The sequence below is a fragment of the Nannospalax galili genome, unplaced genomic scaffold (assembly GCF_000622305.1).
Source record: "Nannospalax galili isolate Female #2095 unplaced genomic scaffold, S.galili_v1.0 scaffold735, whole genome shotgun sequence".
Lineage (NCBI taxonomy): Eukaryota > Metazoa > Chordata > Mammalia > Rodentia > Spalacidae > Nannospalax > Nannospalax galili.
Genome location: NW_008337053.1, coordinates 994,971 through 1,013,855, shown reverse-complemented (window position 1 = coordinate 1,013,855; position 18,885 = coordinate 994,971). Strand labels below are relative to the sequence as shown.

The 18,885-nt window shown below is 43.3% G+C and overlaps 1 protein-coding gene across 4 annotated transcripts in view; it reads right to left on the bottom strand.

The window, feature by feature from the left end:
• Positions 1–18,885, bottom strand: part of Galk2 (galactokinase 2) — a 152,409-nt gene that overhangs the window by 61,148 nt on the left and 72,376 nt on the right. For 2 of the 4 annotated variants that reach the window (XM_008831791.2, XM_029562946.1), the window contains 2 exons: positions 6,273–6,371; positions 4,477–4,629 (listed from right to left, as the gene is read on the bottom strand). The exons of 1 other annotated variant lie outside the window; for it this stretch is intronic. In XM_008831791.2, coding sequence (XP_008830013.1) covers positions 4,477–4,629; positions 6,273–6,371 — 252 coding nt within the window. The remainder of the gene's footprint in view (positions 1–4,476; positions 4,630–6,272; positions 6,372–18,885) is intronic. One more of the 4 variants, XM_008831793.2, reaches the window with a different exon arrangement.

Here is an 18,885-nt window from a genome sequence, read left to right as displayed (position 1 = left end):
TTTTTGCATCTATGTTCATTAAGGATATGGGTCTATAGCTTTCTTTTTTGTAGTATCTTTATTTGGTATTAGAGTGATGCTGGCTTCATAGAAGGAATTTGGAAGCTCTCCGTCCATTTCTATCTTTTTGAATAACTTAAGTAGTATTGGATATATAAGGTAGACCTTTAATGCGTAAAATACTGTATGTAGCAGTAGTCTCATTAAAGCAAGTGAAGCGGATTCCATCATTTTTAATCTTCTAAAGACTTGCTTCCTCTTAACTGTCATCATTAGAAAGTGTGTGTTCTCCAAGAAGTTCTTCCTTTTAAAATTAAAATTAAGTATGTCTGAAGAAACTCTAGTATACCATCCAAAATGCCTGTCATGTGTTATCCATAGTCAGCACCCTCCTTTCAAGGAAACTGAAAAGAGGGAGAAGGAAAGCAGCAATCTTCCTGAATGAACACCAGACAGCATTAGGAATGACAGGAGACATGGCTGACAAGGACGCTGTCTTGCAGCCCAGCCACGCCATCGCAGTGCTGCCAACCTGTTTGAGAAACAATACACTTACATAAGAGAAGAAGAGGATGTTCATTTCTCTAGCAAGAGGCATCCGGAATCTCTGCAGTGGGTGTTTAGGGTTGAGGATTTTGTGTACAACTTTATAGAAATTTGAGGAGCTGAAAATGAGGCTGAATGGTAAAAGAAATGAATTACTCTTTTAAATAAATGACTTATTGCCTTCTTACAGTCCCCCTTTTAAAAGTAATTGTCCAATGAGTAAGTGTGTTTTGTTTTTTAAAATGTGTTTTATCTGTCTCAGCTTGGAGCAATGTGTGCCAAATAGCCAAATTCATTTACCAATTTCACTGACCAAAGTACCTTTAAAACACATATGGAGTTACTCAGATAAACTTGGGAGACATTTTACCTAGGTGTGATGGAATGTGTTTGTAGTCCCAGAACTTGGGAGATGGAGGATGGAGCATAGCAAATTTGAGCCCCCTTAGGACCAGTTCCAGGCCAGCCTAGGCTACATAGCAAGACCCTCAGAAGACCCTCTCCAGAATAAGAGGCTCTAAAGTAGGCTAAAAGCCAACTTCAGCTGCTTCCAAAAAGGATGCCCTTTTCAGGAGAGATGGCTCAGTGGTTAAGAGCACTGGCTGCTCTTGCAGAGAACCTGGATTCAGTTCCCAGCACCCACATGGCTGTTAACAACTGTCTGGAGCTCCAGTTCTAGGGGATCTGACACCCTCTTTTGGCCTCTGCAGACATTGCACAACACGGGTGGAATTACATTCATGCAAACACTCAAACACATAAAATAAAAATAATAAAGAAAATATAAGTTTAAATATTTTTAAAAATAGATGCCCCATTCAAGCTAGCTCTCAAAAGGCATTCCCTTCTGCCTAGGAGATATACTAAGGAGATCGGCACCAGAGCTTACTCCTCAAGTTCTTCGTGCATATTTGACTTCCCACTTCGTGCAGTGGGAGTCAGAACAGGCTCCCACTGCGGTGCTCACGGTTGCTTCAGATCACCTGTGGCTTTGGTAGAGGAGATCTGATTCCATGCCAAAACCTTGAGGACGAGGTTGTATATGTTTGAAGTCTCCTTAGGAAAAGAACACTTACTCATCAACCTCAAGATAAAAAACAAATGAGTAAGCCCTCAAGTAAGACACTAATGTCTTCCCCTTGATGAGGAAGTGTGCCCGGGAGCAGACTGAATCCCTGATATTCCTTCACATGTGTGTGCCAGCCAGAAGCTATGAAGAGCTAAATATGAAAACAGTTCCCTCTCGTAATTTTAGGAATTATCTTAACAAATTGAAATTTTAAACATCTGAATCTTGACTTTTAAGAAAAGGTTGAACCCCCCCAATTTTTTTTGGTCTTTTTTGAGACAGGGTCTCCCTGTAGCCCCAGCTGTCCTGGAACTCACTATGTAGACCAGGCTGGCCTTGAACTCACAGAGATCTGCCTGCCTCTTCCTCCCAAGTGCTGGGATTAAAGGCATGCGCTACCACACCCAGCAACCCCCAAATTTTACAGAAAGAAATTTATATTTTCCTAAATTATCATAGCTGCATTCTCTCCAACTTCATAGGCTTATAAAATAGTAGTCAAAAGAGAAATGTCATGCCAATCACAGGGAACCCCTAAACCTTATACACCTCCATAGGGCTGAGGTCAGTATTCAAAAGACATACTGTCAAATGGAGCAAAATACGTGGGACAGAGCAAATGAAACACAGAGCAGGCATCAGTCATCCAGCATATGTCCACCCCGAGCCCACATCTGCTGAAGCACCACATCAAGAATTAACAAGTTAACACAGTTCCTTTCTCAGTGAAGCTGAATGCGAAAGAAGAGACAGACACTAAGCAAATACTTGTGATATGCACCACAGCTAGAACATACGTGCTACAAAATACAAAGGGGTTCCTGCTTAGCCTAGGACTAAGGAAGTAGAACAAGTCTTCTTCGAGGGTCACAGAAGGCTGGAAAAAGTATCCTGGACATGTGCCACGTTCCTCAGATGAGACCAACCCTCTGCCTGTACTATGATGACTACAGGGAATGCTATGCTAGAAGATGGCAGTAAGACACATAGGCCTTGGGCCTCACAGTTCTTCAGACAGTGATAAGTATGGAGGGAAGACCATTAATAAGAGATCAGAAATTTGAGAATTTTCACCAGCATGGTCCAAGAACACAATAGAACTTCTGCCTGGAGCCCTGTGACCTGAGCCTTTGACCAGGACTGAACTACGATCATCCAGTACTGCCCTTCCTTGCACGGCAGAGGTTGCACAACTGGAAATTATATGGCAGCAACTCACGCTAACCTCCCACACTAACCAGCCTCCTTTGAGTGCCCTGAATTATAGGCCAAGAAACTGTTTGCAAAGAAACTTACTCTATCTGAACAAGTACTTCTAAATAGAGGAAGCCCATCCCCAAGAGTCTAGCCCTATGCTGTAGGTGGTACGCCAGGTACTGCCTAGTCCGCTGCTATTACGCTTACAGAATAGTTAACAAATTGCTTTTCTCATTGATTAAAAGGGCGAATTCATCATTGCCAGCCAGGTCCTTCCCTGCCAATGGTCACTCAGTCCACTATAATAAGACCCCTCCAATTAAATAGGAAACTTTTGAAAGGTAGTAAAAAGGGGAGGATCTTGATCAGATTTAAATTTCTAAGCCATCATCCAGTAGAATGAAAGGAAGGAAAACAAAGACGGATTGAAAGAACAGTACAGAGTTGATACATCAGGATCTAACCAGTGGAAAAATAAAAGGCTTGCAAGAGCACTGAGCTCAGTTTGAACAAGCTGATTCACAAGGTCTATGATTCACTAGGATAAGGATCTTCGATAAGATACTGAATGCATATGTTTGCAGCTCAGCCAAGATGGCCTGCGTGGAGGATGCTCACAGGAATTCATCAGGATAGGGATGGAACTTGAAGTGTGAAGGGGAGTGAGATGAACAGAGGAAGCATAGAAGGGAGTACAGAGGAGCTCCTGACCAGGAATTCAGCCTCTGACACCCAGCCTGCAACGACCTATCATGCCATGTGTTATTCTGGATGCTCCATAGCAGTCATTTCTACATTTCCTCTGTAAGAAGGATTGCTTACTACCTGATTACATGCTCCTGCTTTCTATTTGGTATCTGGATTTTAGCTCTCTACTCTCTGCTCCTGTGTACGGAAACACTTGATTCATTTGCTATAAAGTGTCCAACAGTGACTCTGAAAATACTTCTAAATGAATTTACAGCTTGACTGTCAAAGGTTTCTAAACTGTGGGACAGAGAACTGCCAAGCCTCCCTCCTGGTAGGTGTTTCCTAGTAGACAGAAAGAAGTCTTCAAGGGCGTTGCAGCACATCTGTTTTGTTTTGGTTTGTTTTGTTTTGGTTTTGTTTTGTCTTTTTGAGACAGGGTCTCCTTTTAGCCCCAGCTGGCCTGAATCTCAGAGATCTGCCTGCCTCTGCCTCCCGAGTGCTGGACTTAAAGGCATGGACCATCATGTCCAGCTTGTATCTGTGATAGCCCAATATGAAAATGAAGTGTCTGAGAGGATGAGGATGGGCAAGGATGCCAAGAGTTCTGTTGAGGAAACAAGATCAGCTGCCTTTCTTCACCTATAGAAGGAACTCACATCTATTTGATCCTAAACAAATGCTTGCTTCTATTTTGGCCTGTGTGTCAGATATCTTCTATTGTTTTTCTCTCAGTATCACCCCAGTAGACTCAGTTATGAAGCTCATACAATTTTTAAGGAGCTAGTGGGGAACAGAAGGCACACTGGTTGGTTTATCTCTTTGGAATCAGATTGCTCTGTACCCAAAGATTCTCAGTTAGAATGCTGCTGTAGTCAGAACGTTGCTCTAAAATGCAGAGAGCCACATGTTAACAGAGAATAAACAAGGGACAAGGACAGGCACATGGCATGTTTCACTACTGGCTCCATTCATACCTTTGCAGCCAGCCGACACTCCATCACCCTGATGTTGAAATGGGAAGTTGCTGCCTTGTTCATCTCCACACAGCTATGGGCAATCACAAAAACTGCTTCACTGGGAAGTTTCACATCAGTTGCTCTCAGGGGACTAAATTCTATTAACTTTGCCTATTGGAAGAAAAATGACAGGCAAGACAAGAATTTATTAGGATTCAGAAAATGTTTAAGCATTTATGCATTTATTTTACCTTAATGAAATCTTCTCGAAAAATGCTCGTTCATATTTATTGATCTCCAGGCCCTGTACTGGGCACTGGAGACAGTGTAGGATAAGAATAATACGAGGGTAAATAAGAAAAAAGTGGGACTTGAGCGATGCCTCCGTGGTTAAGAGCACTGGCTGCTCTTGCTGAGGACCTGGGTTCAATCCCAGCACCCACATGGTGGCTAACAACTGTCTATAACTTCAGTTCCAGTGGATCCAACACTCTCTTCTGACGTCCGTGGGCATTGTACAACATGTGTGCACTTAAATACATGCAGGCAATACACTCATAAACATAAAATAAATATTTTTTTTTTAAAAAAAGAAAAGTGAGGCACTTTCTCTGGCCTCATAGAGCCTACAATTGCTGGGGGAAGACAAGCAAGCAGATTTAAGGGTATATTTCCAAGTTGTAAGGGTCACAATGGTAGTGAAGCACAAGATCCTAGGCAGATACTTAGTGGAAGGGCCTGAGCCTCCTTTGAAAAAAGGAAATCTACACTTAACGTTAAAGGATGTGCAAAGATATCAAAGTAAAGAAAGAACTTCTGAACATGTGTAGAGGCAGCACACAACGCTGGTGTGGATGGAGCTTTGAGCACTGAAATCTGGCTGAGCTAGAGCTTGCAGAGTGGGAGGTTAGGATAGGGAAAGAAGCAGCTGGGTGGTGATGCACTCTGTAAGTCCAGAGACCTGGGCTCCATTCCGATCCTGTACCTAATGTATTAACAACAGGACTCATGCCACCTCATCAGTTTGTCGGGTCTTATACAAAACACCTAAAGTATATTTTTCATGTTCAACCAAATTTTCTCATAGCTTGGTTATGAGGCTTAGAGGAATCAACAACAACTAAACAGTCTCAATAAGGAGTCCAGGTGTTCCTGGAAAAAAGCCAAGCCTGTAGGAATTTGATGCAAGGCTACGAAAGATCTTAGAGAAATCCCTGCTTCTATTTTGGAAATGGGCAGTTTACAGGCAAAATCCCAAACCTCTGCCTTGCTTCAAGGAGCTGATAGCCAAGAGGAAGTGGTATTTGACTGAAGAATTTATTCCTGGCTTACCGTCAACATTCCTCCTCCCACCACCAAAGCCCTAAAAATGTTGACAGAGAAAAATGATACCAAAGGGTAATTTACAAAAAGAAGGGTTGTATGTGTGGTAAGAGAACTAACATTTGGGTTTAAAGTCAGTGTGAGATTATGAAACGCCACGAGATGAAGTGATTTCCTGCCGGTCAGGAAAGGAGGCCCACGAAGGGAATGGAGGAATCTCATCCTAACAACAAGGTCTGGAAAAGAAATTCAGACACATGAGAAAAGTAAGTCTGAAATGTAATTCTGGATGCTTGAGGTAGAGAGACTCAATGTGAAACAGACTACATTTGCTACCAGTAGTGTTCAGTTACAAAGCAGTTGAGCAATGACCTACAATAGAGCCTACAAGAATAGACTGCCCACGGCCAAATATGCTGGAGTCTTCAAGGCCTTCCTGTCCACGGAAATGTTCCCAAGCTGATATTTCCAAATAGCTCAATGCAACTTACAGTCCCTTCTTCAGCAAGAAATGATATGGACTGGTCCATGCCCCCTCCTTCAGTGCCTATATACCGCTCGCTCTTGGCACAGATTTCTGCAAGTTCTACCTGGAAAAGCAAACATCCATTTGTATTATAAGTATGGTAATAACCTATTTCTCATCCCAGATATGTCAAACAGGTTTCTCATCCATTTCTCATCCTAGATATGTCAAGCGGGTTTGAATTCCACCACCAGTTCTGATCAATTACATGATAACTCTGCATGAGGGTTCCAGACTACCAGTGACTCCAGTAGAAAAACATACTGTCCTAGTTTGTCTCTCCACTGCTGTGACAAAACACTCTGACCACTACCAACTTGGGGAGGAAAGGGTTTGTCTTACATCTCCCAGGTCATAGATCATCAGGGAGCCCAAGGTAGGAACTCAGGGCAGGAACCCGGAGGACAGGCCATGGAAGAATGCTGCTTACTGGCTTGCACTCCTGCCCACCCCTCACTCAACCTGTTTTCTTATGCAACACAGGCCCACCTGCCCAGGGGTGGCACCACCCACAATGGACTGGGCCCTCCCACATCATTCAACAATCAGAAGATGCCCCACAGACATGGCCAAAGGCCAGTCCTATGGAGGAAATTCCCCAATTGAGGCTCCCTCAACCCAGGTGTGTCAAGTTGACACTAAAGCTATCCAGCACACATACCAAGATCAACTAACAAATCTACGATGGGAATGGAGAAGAATATAATGTACATGCTGGCTTTTCTATCCCTCAGAGAGTCCACTGGGCAAGCAGCTTCTCCCGTCTTTTGGTTTACCCCAACTCTCTCCTCTGAGCACTCACTCAGCTGCCTTTGTCTGTACTCTGTACTATTCCAGTACTTCCAAAGTCAAAGTGGGGTCAAAGCAGGGTCAGAGTTTCCAATCCAAAAATAATGCTGTGATCCTCTCCGACATGTTCGTTAAGTATAAGAACAGAGCTTTCACCAAATACATCTTTTTCCAACCATGATGAAGAAACCCAGTAGATTCACATAGTTCTAATCTATACTGAAAATGTTAAAAAAATCATTAGTGGCATCCCATTGATTAATAAAGTAAGTTCAGGGGATGGAGAGATGGCTCAGCCATTAAGAGCACTGGCTGCTCTTGTAGAGGACCCAGGTTCAGTTCACAGCACCCACATGGTAGCTAACAACTGTCTGTAACTCCAGTTCCAGGGAATGTGATGCTTTCTTCTGACCTCCACAGGCATTGCACAACAGAGGTGCACTTGCATACATGCAGACAAAACATTCATACACATAAAATAAAAAATAACAAATAATAAATAAAGTTCAAACTCCTCAACTTGGCATTCCAAAGCCTTCTAAACTCTGAAGCCAACTTGACATGAAACTGGATGACTTACCTTTCTTCACCAAGTAGACATGTCTTCCTGACCATCTCATACATACTTTATACCACCTGTGCTGCGTCCTGTCTCCTATATAAATCCCACGTCACTCAGTATACAAATCATTGGCCACACACATGGGCAAGTTGACCACTCAAATCTTCCTCCATCTTGGGCTTTCCTCAGATACTATGCCCTCTGTAGTGTCTGGTGACACCTACGGTGTTGTCTAGCTACTCACATTGCTGTTCAATTATTCGTTCATACTTCCAAGATTTAATTCAAGACTTTACTTCTCACTTGTTTGATTGGCTGTCCAGAATAATCGTTCTGAAGCACTGATGTACAGTAGTCACATCCTGCCTGCTTGTTTACAACAGCTTCTTCTCAGCACGGTATACAAATTCTTCAATGAATTAACCCTTTGCTCATTTCTCCAACCCTTTCTCCCAACATTGCTCCTATAAAGTTTCTGGTCCAGTCACAAGAACACTGAGCACATGCTTCTCTTCCTGACTCCCAGGATGTCTCACCTGTCAGTGAGTTTCTATCCTCCTTACGACCCTTCCATCTCTACTGGAAAGCAACTCAAATACCACCTCCCCGTAGAATTCCCCAAATCCACATATGCCACACCATTCCTCTCTGCTCTCCCCATTTACAGTTCTAGTATGTTTTGAGCCATGCTTTAAGTGAGGGCTTACTAGTCTCTATCTGCCAGACTATGGGAGTCCATGTAGCACCTACACCAGGGCCCACCTAACTAATGTAAGCTAGAGCATGGTGAATATTACTGTTCTTTAATTGTATCATGTTTCTAGTGCATCTCTTTTCTCCCAGAAAACTTTGAATCCTGTGAGACAGAAAGTGTGGCGTTTTTAGGGTTCCCTGCCTCACACAATGCCAAGCATGTACTAAAAACTCAATAAACACCTGCTGCTTTCCTTTTCTGAGAATAGTTGCCCAAACGCTATCTGACAGATTTGACAAGTGTCATATTTCTTGTGGGTCATGTGGCTTCACTAACATTAACTTTGTCTTGTGACATGAAATAAACCTGGAACTTTGGCATCCAAGGCACTGCACATGACCTGATGATACCCACAGCCAGTGGCCTGTCCATAATAGACACATTAAAAATAAATTACTAACTGAAAGGTCAAAACACTTGCACTTTAAAACACAGAGAAACAACATACCCAGATGAAGTAGTGCACATGGCAATGAATGAGGAATTAAGAGGCGTAGGTGCCCACCTCACTGTGACCTGGGGCTACCTCCTCGATATAGTACTAGCCACATTTACTGAGTGACAGCTATAAGCCAAGTTTGCAAAGAATCGCCTTCAAACCTCTGCCTAGTCCATCATACAGTGGAGGATTCTGAGACACATACCAGAAGCGGGAAGCCAGGACCTGAACGCCATCTGTCAGGCCCTAGCCAATGCTCCTTCCATACTTCAGTGATTTCCCCAAGGAGGGATAATGTAATCCATTTTTGAACTACCTCAAAGGGATGGCTCTCTAGTAAAGGCACCTGCCACCAAGCTTGACCATCTGAGTTAGATTCCTTGGACTCACCTGGTGGGAGGCGAGGACTGACTCCTGTACATTTTCTTCTGACCTCCACTCATGCACACACAAGCATACATACATACACACACACACACATACACACACACACACACAATAAATAAATAACATGATTTAAAAATAAAACTGTAAAAGCTCTTAAAATATGCCATTTAAATATACTTAAATAGAAATAAGATGAGCATTCTCCAAAATTATCTAAGTGAGCAGAATTCAGAGGGTCCCTTTGTGTCAAGGAGGCTACTCTCAGGGCAGGGGCCATCCATACACTTCTTCTGCTTCTTCTGATAAATTCTGAGAGGGAAGACAATAGTCACCAGCTCTAAGCAGAGAGAAAACAAAGAAAATGAAGAAACAAGTTGAAATATAAAATAAAGCTAACCTCGCTGATGGAACCCTAGGGTACATGAATTAAATACAGTGGAAAGAACCCAATACCTGAAGCCTCCTAACCTCAGGTCAAGCCAGACTCTCCTGCCTGCTGGCTGTGTGACCTTAGGTAAGCTATTTCACTTTTTCCAGGGTCCATTTCTTCATATGCTATTAACAACAACATTAGCATTAGTAACAGATGATCTAGTGAGCACTTACTACATGCTAAGGACTGCTCCAATGGCTTTGTCTGAATGATTTATTTCCCAGACTCCTATAAAATAGACAACTCTCCATTTTGCAGATGAGGAAACTGAGTAGTTTATTAGGGAAGAGTATGCTGGGAGTTACTGAAGCTCAAATGCAAACTCCACTAGCCTTACCTAGCACCCACATTCCTAATTGCCAGGCGATATCACCTCCCTTCCATAGTGTAGAGAAAATAACCTCCTCCAAGACACAGGATGACTGTGATAATCCTAAGGTGTAAATTAAAATCCCTCAAGTAAGAGCAGCTCACCATATTCTAAAGCACCATGCAATTGTAGATTTTGTTAGTTTCACAAATGAATAAGGAATCATTTATACAAGAAAGAAGCTAATGTTGAAGCCAAATGGAGGACATTTTAAAACTGCTCAAGGAAAGGCAAATTTAGAAGATTCTGGATGTCTCTACAAGAGCTGTCACATCAGTAATTGGGAAGAATGAAACCTGAGGTGAACAGAAAAGTGGTGCCTCACTTCAAGCATCTCCCTCCATCTGAGCAGGGCATCCTCACCTGATAAACAAAGCAAGCCTGACTAAAAAATTCAGCTGCAGGCCCACCAGCTAACTGGCTTCCCCAGTGGGTCTAGCCCTTTACTCCAATACTAAAAGAAAAATAAACCCAAGTCCTAAAGAGTTAAGAGCTATAAAGAAACTAGAAACAAAGGTTAAAATAGACCCAAATTGGACTTAACAAAAACATTTGCATGAGTCAGACAATGATAAAAAATTAGTCAAGCCTATAGCCAAAGCCAGAGATGGCAGAGCTTGAACTTGGAACCATCACCAGAGAGACCACAACAGCATCAAGGAGGCAAAGGAGCCCAGTCACTCTGATGCCCAGAGGGTCACACTTAGCCAGCTCAAGCCTTTTCTATCCATTAAGACACTGGAAACAGAATCTTAACATATCCACCGGGAATTAGAATCAGAGTATCTTGCAAAGGCACTGAATTAGCACTCCCAACTACTGAAATTTGTAAAATCTCAATAGACTTCACAAATATAAGAAAGTGTCAGGAAAACACATTAACAACAAATACATATGGGAACGAATGAGGCCTACCACAGAACAGTCTAAATGAACTTAGGGACCCAATTCTGAAGCCATCTTTCTACCTAATGGCTGAAGAATCTGGTTTCCCAATTTTTCTACACCCCACTAACAAACACAGCCTGAAAACTCTCAAGCAAAAACAGCAAAGCTCGAGCCAAGAACGGTCCACTCTCCTTCCCTCTAGTCTATTTTCTTCTGCTCTTACAATCTGAGCACTTCAGGAAGCCCAGGTACCTCCTGGCTAGTCACTTAAGGCATTTTATTCTCTTTCCTATCCTTAGGGAAGACAATTTGACTGTGGGAAACTGCTAACACATGTGACCAACAATCATTACCTGTTCTGATTTTCCCCCTCTCAGCAGTGAGGAGAAAACTGGCATTTTCCTTAGACCTTTAAAACTACAGGACATGGTTAATAAGTCTAGTTAACCTTTTCAAATTTTTTAATTTACTTATTATTTTATGTGTATGAGTGTTTGCCTGCATGTATGTAAGCACACCTGAGTCATGCAATACCCATGGAGGCCAGAAGAGGGCCTCAGCTCCCTTGCAATTGGAGTTATGGACAGTTGTTAGTCACCACATGGGTGCTGGGAACCAAACCTGGGTCCTCTTGAAGAGCAGCCAATGCTCTTAATTGCTGAGCCGTCTCCCCACTCCTTAGTTTTGCCTTTTAAGTGGTTCTCTTGAAGCAGCATGAGACCAAAGATCATGTGGCCTCACCAAATTAACCAGCTTGGCCATCTGCTGGACAATGAGATGCCATGTAAAAGAAGAAATAGCCGGTCAGATTTAACACTTACTAAGGAAGAGCTAAAGACTCATGAATATGTTGCCTAGCAGAACCCAGATGTTTATATAATAATAATAACAATAATAATAATCACTCAAGATATTAGTACAGTAAGTTCTAACTTTAGCAGTTTTATTAATGAGAATGTTAAAAGCAGGGGCTGTAGAGATGGCTCAGCAGTTAAGAGCACTGACTGCTCTCTTGCAGAGGATCCGGGTTCAATTCCCAGCACCCACATGGCAGCTATGAACCATCCTTAATGCCAGTTCTAGGGGAATCCGAAGCCCTCTTCTGACCCCTGTAGCACTGCACAACACGGGTGCACTCACATACATGCAGGCAATACACTCATACACATAAAAGTAATAAAATATTTTTTTTTAAAAAAAGCAAAATTACACAAAAAGAAACCTCTTCAAGTTTGTTAATCATCCCTATAGGAAGCTAACTATTCAGCATGCACTAACTAAATAAAAGCAGACTCAAACTCCTACTGTGGGCTACCCTAAGTGCAGGTCAAGAAAAAGGAAAGAAACATGCAGCCCCACTCATTCATTCAACAATCATTTAGTGTCCTGTAGGAAAGAACAAGACAGTGCCTGACCTCAAGGAGCCTGCGGTATTGATTCTATCTGCAGATATTCAAAAGAAAGTGTAAAGCTACTGGGCTATATGGCTTCTGTCTTCCCTCCAGATCTGCCAAGCACCTGCCATGAGCTCACCCTGCAGTCAGCTGAGCTCAGGACCAAAGCACTCTGCTTCCTTTGTCTTCCAGCAGAGGACTCTGGCAGGAATGTGGGGAGGGAAAGAAGGGAAGTCATGTCTCCTCCCTGACAAGAGCACTTTCAGGCCCAAGGACAATCACAACTCAAGTACTAGTGCTGGGTTTCCCCACTCTCGCACTTTTACAAATAGTTTTAATGAAATAAATTGCTCTTCGTTCGTCAGCCTGTCATCTGTTTCTGATATAACCCTGACACCAGCTAGATGAGGTAAAAATCTGAATGGCCCTTCTGAATCTTTACCACAAATTGTTTTCTCTACCTTCTCCTACTTCTACTGTAGTCTGTTTCTACCCTTTCAAAATCCCTGGGTTCTTATGGCAGGGGAGGAACTACTACCAAGGAGTTCCTAGAGTGGCAAACCCGGGGGTGCAGGGGGCACGGACATGACAGTTCAGGAAATAACCCCAGGATGTGTCTAAAGGAAGCTGAAGTGACCTTGCTTTACCTTGTAATGGGGCTAACTAGCAGCTGTGCTCTAATGCAGAGAAGCCTGAGTGCTCCAAGGAAAACATCAGCAGTGATCATAAGCCTGCTTGAATTGTTTTTAAGGGATAACTATTATTTATTCACATCTCTAATAAAAAAGATAAGACTCAAAGGAATTACAAACTTTTTTGTATTTTTTTTTAACTTCATGAAAATTTGAGGATGACGGCAGCCGGTTCCCAAAGTGAGCCAGATAGATACAACTGATCCTGATGCGTAAAGCTGGAAAGTTCTAGAAAGTAACACGGGAAATAAGGAGTTCAAATGCTAAGCAGATTAGAATGCAGAAACAAATAGTAAGGAAGTTAATCCGAAGAGCCTGCTAAAGTCTAGAACCATCGCTCACGAGGGTCAATATCACAAAGGAACACACCTGACTCTTCCCTGCATTTTCTGGTGAGAATACAAGCCCAGAGAAGGCACTAGCTGGATGTGCAGCTCTGAGCATGCCTGAGGTGCTCAGTGGAGACAGAAGCCGTCTTGGAGCTGGCTCCCTCAATACCTGGCAAGAGGGGGACAGGCCCTTACTCTCCTGACCTTCGGACCTGCAACATGAGTTGTGGAGGTCCCAGATCTGGAGATGAGGCCATCACCAGCAGGGCACAGTGCAGAATTTTATGTGAGTGAGTTTGAGCTTTTAGGCCCGCAGAGATCCTGATGAGATGTCTACCCACAGGCTTGACCTAGACCCGCACTATCCCTCCTGTACTGGATGAGGAGGGATCTTCTTGGTACATGACAATGTGCAATCCTGGATGCTTCTCCAAACGATATCCCTGGGTATGTAGGTATATGTGGCAAAGGCATCGGAACATTACCCTGACTTGGACAGGCTGTCATGAGATGCAAAGAGGCATGATGCACTCTGTTACTCACTGAGCTCTTTGGTCACAGCCTGAATGTCGCCTGGGAACTAATTAGAAGTACACAGTCTCCAGCTCCATCTCTGACCTGTTGACATGGATGCGGTAGCTTTCCAAGATCCTCAGATAATTTCTGTGCAAATTAATTTGAAATATCCCCCCTGGTGGCACAGGCCTGTAACTCCAAGCTCCATGGGGAGGGGCTGAGGCAAGAAGGTTGAAAGTGCAAGACCTGTCTGGAATACAGTGTTCAAGGCCAGCCTGGGCAACGTGGTGAGACCCTGGATCAAAATAAAATGTTCTAAACAGTGAAAAGAAAGGTAAGGCCACATAGAGCATGCTCCTAGCCTGCACAGGTCCTAGGTTCAACCCCCAGTACAGAAAGAGTGGGGCATGGCTCCTCTAAATGGCGCCATGCACCATGAGGCTTTCTGGATAAATTAGGTAGACAGGAAAGAATCACATGAAGAATGGGAAGGCAGCTCACAAATGTCAGATGTCTTCTAAGGGTAGACACTATACAGGCTGCTTTACATGTGCTATCTTAGTTAATTTCGAATTGTTAGAACTATAATTGCCATCGCAGAGAGAAGAAAATGGGGCTCAGAAAAAAAGTCATTAAAATAACCCAAGCTAGCACTTGAAGAAAAACAGGCCCAGATCCAAAATGTAGCAGGCTATCTGATCACGCCACTTCATGGAGCAGAGTGCCGGATGCTGGGCACCTGTGAGCAGACAGGCATTCTGAGTCATCTCAATTCCATTTCACTCCTCTCCTCAGGTTAAAAAAGAAAGAAAATTCCATCTCAATAGACTGGATGGTCGGAAGCTGGCAGGCCTTCTTTCCCATCATACCCCTCCAAACACAGTGGCAAAGACATCCCACCCCCAAACCAGGATGATCTCAGTATAAGGCTGACAGAATGGCATGAGTCCCACCACCCATCATAACAGAAATACAATGACCCAGACACTTTAAGCCTGTACTAACGTCAAATCCATGAAAGAGGGTTTGATTACTAAATACATTTTTAATGAAGAAACTGAATCAGAGAGAGGTCAAGTAAACTGCCCAAGGTCATTTCCTGGCAAAGGGCAGGGTCAGCACTTAACTCTGAGCCTGGCTCTGTGCTAATAAAGCAAACCCTGTACTTTCTTCCTAAGAGGACAGAGGTTTAGGGAGATGGATCAGAAACCCAAAATCAGGAGCCCCCAACAGTTTTTCTCCTTACATATCTCTCACAAGAACAATTAACTGAATCCCTCTCGTTGTTTAAATTCTAAAAAGAAAAAGGAGGAGGTAGCAACCGCACACAGGGAGCTAATTATTGGGAAGTTGGGAAAGATAGCTGGGGAAAAAAAAAAGTTGTGGGAAGCTGTAGGGGCAGAAGCCTGGCCAGACTGCTGGAATCAGACAGGAATATGACCCAAGTCACTGCTACTAAACACCAGGGGGGCCTCCAGAACCTGTGGTAAGGGCTGCTGCTGCTTCCTCAGCTGGCAGATTGCTTGTTTTGGCTCTGGCCTTCCAAAATGCTCCATAATGATTGTAATAGGGGAGGGGGCAGGCCTGCAATCTCTGTGGCTTAGAAGTGTGTCCGGAACTGCACATCCCTTCCCAGGAGACCCTCCCACTGCACAGAGGGTTCCTTAGACCAGGTTTTCGGCAGCACAGTCTTGTCCCACCCTTTAGAATCAAACTGTAGGTGCCCTGACTGTAAAATCAGGACCCTCCAACATCATCACTGTTAGAATTAGCACCTGGTACTTTTCCTAACGTGATCCAATAATACAGATCCAAACACAATCCAAAGAGAAAATATCACTCTATGAATCACAGTCTGAATTAAACAAAAATATAACTGCGCTCAGACACATTTGCCTAGGAGAAAGGACTATATAAACAGACAACATAAAGGTGTGAAGCGGGAAGGTGCTCTAGGGTCAGGAAACCCAAGGGTGTTGGACACTTCTTTTTCTGAGCTGCGCTTCAAACAGTATGTTGAGAGCAAGTGCTGAGGAGAGGCCACGTGAATATCATTCTGCGTTTGTTTTCAAACTATGCACACAGGACTCCTTCATGACTGCTGAGGTTTGACTATGGTTTGTTCCCACCAAACTCATGCTGAATGTTGGTCCACAGTAGGACAGTACTAATAGTGGCCAAGCCTTTGGAGGCATGAGGGCTGCATCTTCATGTATGAGAGAGCACTCTTCTTCCAGAAAGAGGCTAGCTATCACAGAAGTTCGGCCTCCTTTTCACAATAGCACTGAGCTATACCACTCAAGTTATAATGCAGCACAAGGATCACAGCAGATACAGCCGCCTGAGCCTGACCTTCCCTGGCACTAGAAATATTACTTGAATAACCCTCCCTTGTTTATAGATTACTCAGTCTCATATTTTGCTATGACAACAGAAAATATCCTAAGACAATTCATGTTTTGTGTACTCTAAAGAATCTACATAAGAAATGTATTTTAAAATTTAGAGATGATACGCTCATGTATGATGTTCACAAAAAATTTAAAATTAGAAAAATTATTAGTCAATCATGATAATGTATGATCTTATAAGAATTCAAAACCCATTTGCACTGGAGGCTTTATGGTCAAATATGATCATTAACATTTGCTCCTACATGACAAAGAGCTATCAAATGTTTGATATAGGATAAAAACAGCATGTTTACCTCATAAAAACATCTAGAGATGATATCAAATCTTCTAAGGAACTGGGATGATTTTGTTATTTTGATCATGAAACTAATATAATTTAGTTTCCCTTTTTTGCTTTGGTTTCTAGGAATCTCAGCAAGTAGGAATAAATAAAACAATGACATTAAGAAATTAATAATGTGTTTTCACAGAGGTAAAGGGAAACAAAGAGCCCAAAAGAGGGGGGTAGTAGGGAACAGATGTTAACAGGGTGGGAGGTGATGAAAGTGGGAGTGTTCGGCTGGGAGGGGAGGAGAGAGGGACATGCAGGGGGGTGGCGGGGGAACACAGGAGGAGGGGAGGTTGGGAGGCAGGTGTTATCAGGGGAAGGATGGGGAAAATAGGGGCACTTAGACTGCGGAGGGAGTGGGAGGTTGGATGGGAGAAGAGAGGGGAGAGATGAATGGAGCTTGAGTGGCACAGGAAGACAGTGGGGAATGTGTTGTCTTGGGAACCCCCTGAGAAATACAGTGCCTGAACATTAGTGCATGTGTATACCTGGGGGTTGTATGGCAAGGAGCACAGTACCAGACAGGAGACCTCCCTTCAAGTTGTTGGTCAGAGTAATCCAAGAGACTCCCAAAATTATACAGGGTATTGCCAGAGCCCTTAGTTACCTCTCAGAACTTGAAGGTAAGGCCACTGAACACAGGACATACTTCAGACACAAGACTTGGAGCAATGGAACCAGAACTGACCAGGAAGCCTTCTCCCTGAAGACTAGTGCTCATAGTTCTAGAGGATACTATGCAAGCTGCTAATGAAGAAAATCAATCAACAGTTCAACCCAGAGCTAAACCCTAGTAACCACAACAACTGCCACACCAAGTTGCCTTTATTGGTGCGGTAGTGTCGCTGTTATCTGGGGGGTAATCAACAGCTATCTAATTGGACTTAAAGCTCTCTCAATGGGAGGGAATTCATGGATGGCACTGTAATTATAACCAAATATACATGGCTGGAGATATCATAGATCCTAGAGAAAACTCTGTCCTATCTCTAGGCATATGAAATTTCTTATCATATACTAAATATAAATCCTTATATTTACAGACAAGGGTACCATAAGCCACTCATCAAAGAAGCTTCTCTTTACAACAGATGGAGGCTATTACAGAGTTCCACAATGAGTCAGACACAGAAAATACACATCTGAGAGATGCCCAGCCCTGGGTGACACATCTACAGTGGAACCTCTACACCTAAGGCTCATGGAACACGGCAGAAAAGGGGTGGAAAGAATACTAGTGCATCCCTCAACTCTCGCCAGTGAAGTGTCCTTATACAACAGAGTGCAATGCACACAGAAGGCCACCACTGGCTAAGTTTTAGAGAAGAGACTGCAGAGTGTGTGTCCCTGGATAGGACTCCTGTATTAGACCTCACCCGCCCATGGGGGTGTAAGATTGTAAGAGCCAGGGTTGGTCCATGAACATAGGGAAACAGAGGCTTTTGGGCCATTGGAAGCTTGCTCATGTGAACTTTTGGTAATGGTAATGTCATGCACAAGACCCATGCCAACACAATCAGACAAGGGCCCAGCTTGGAGCAAGGGAAATGGACAGTGGACTGGCCCTAGCCTGGGAACTGTTGGCAATTGATTACTGCTGGGTTGGGGAGAGCAGATCTTCCTTAAGATCTCTAGATAGGCTGACTAGACTCCATTGGATAAACTTGCACTGAAGGACATCTGGGTACTAATGCTTGACAGGATAGGACTTAACATATACGACAGAACACATGTGGTCTGGGGGGGCGGTATGCGGGGGCATGGATGGGGGTTATGAAATGCACAAAAACTCTATAAAATATCTTTAGTAAAATAAAATTCTATGAAAAAAGAAACTGTGTTTTCCTCTTTCCTTTTCATGGTTTTCCACTTCTTCAAATTTAGTCTTTTTTAATATATATTCTTGGTTATTTATAATTCATAGAGTTATGTTTCTAAAATACAGGTCATTGGTAGGAATATAAGAAAACCTGAGGTCTAACAGACATCAGGTTGAAGAGTCATGGTGAGGGGCACAGGCTCTGAGGAGGGAGGGGCAGAGCCATGAGCCCAAGGCATCTGCAGTCAGGGCTGCAGCACTTGGGGCTAGCTGGGCTGCATCTCAGTCTTGCTTTGGTGCCCTCTTTCCTTGTTTCTCCATTTCCTCCCTTTTGGAACAGGACTGTTCACTCTGTGCCCGTGTATGTTAGAAGTATGTGATTTCCTTTTTCTATTTCACAGACTCCCAGCTAAGAGTCTGCCTTGAGTCCTCAGACACTTTGGTCTCACACTTGCCATCAGTGT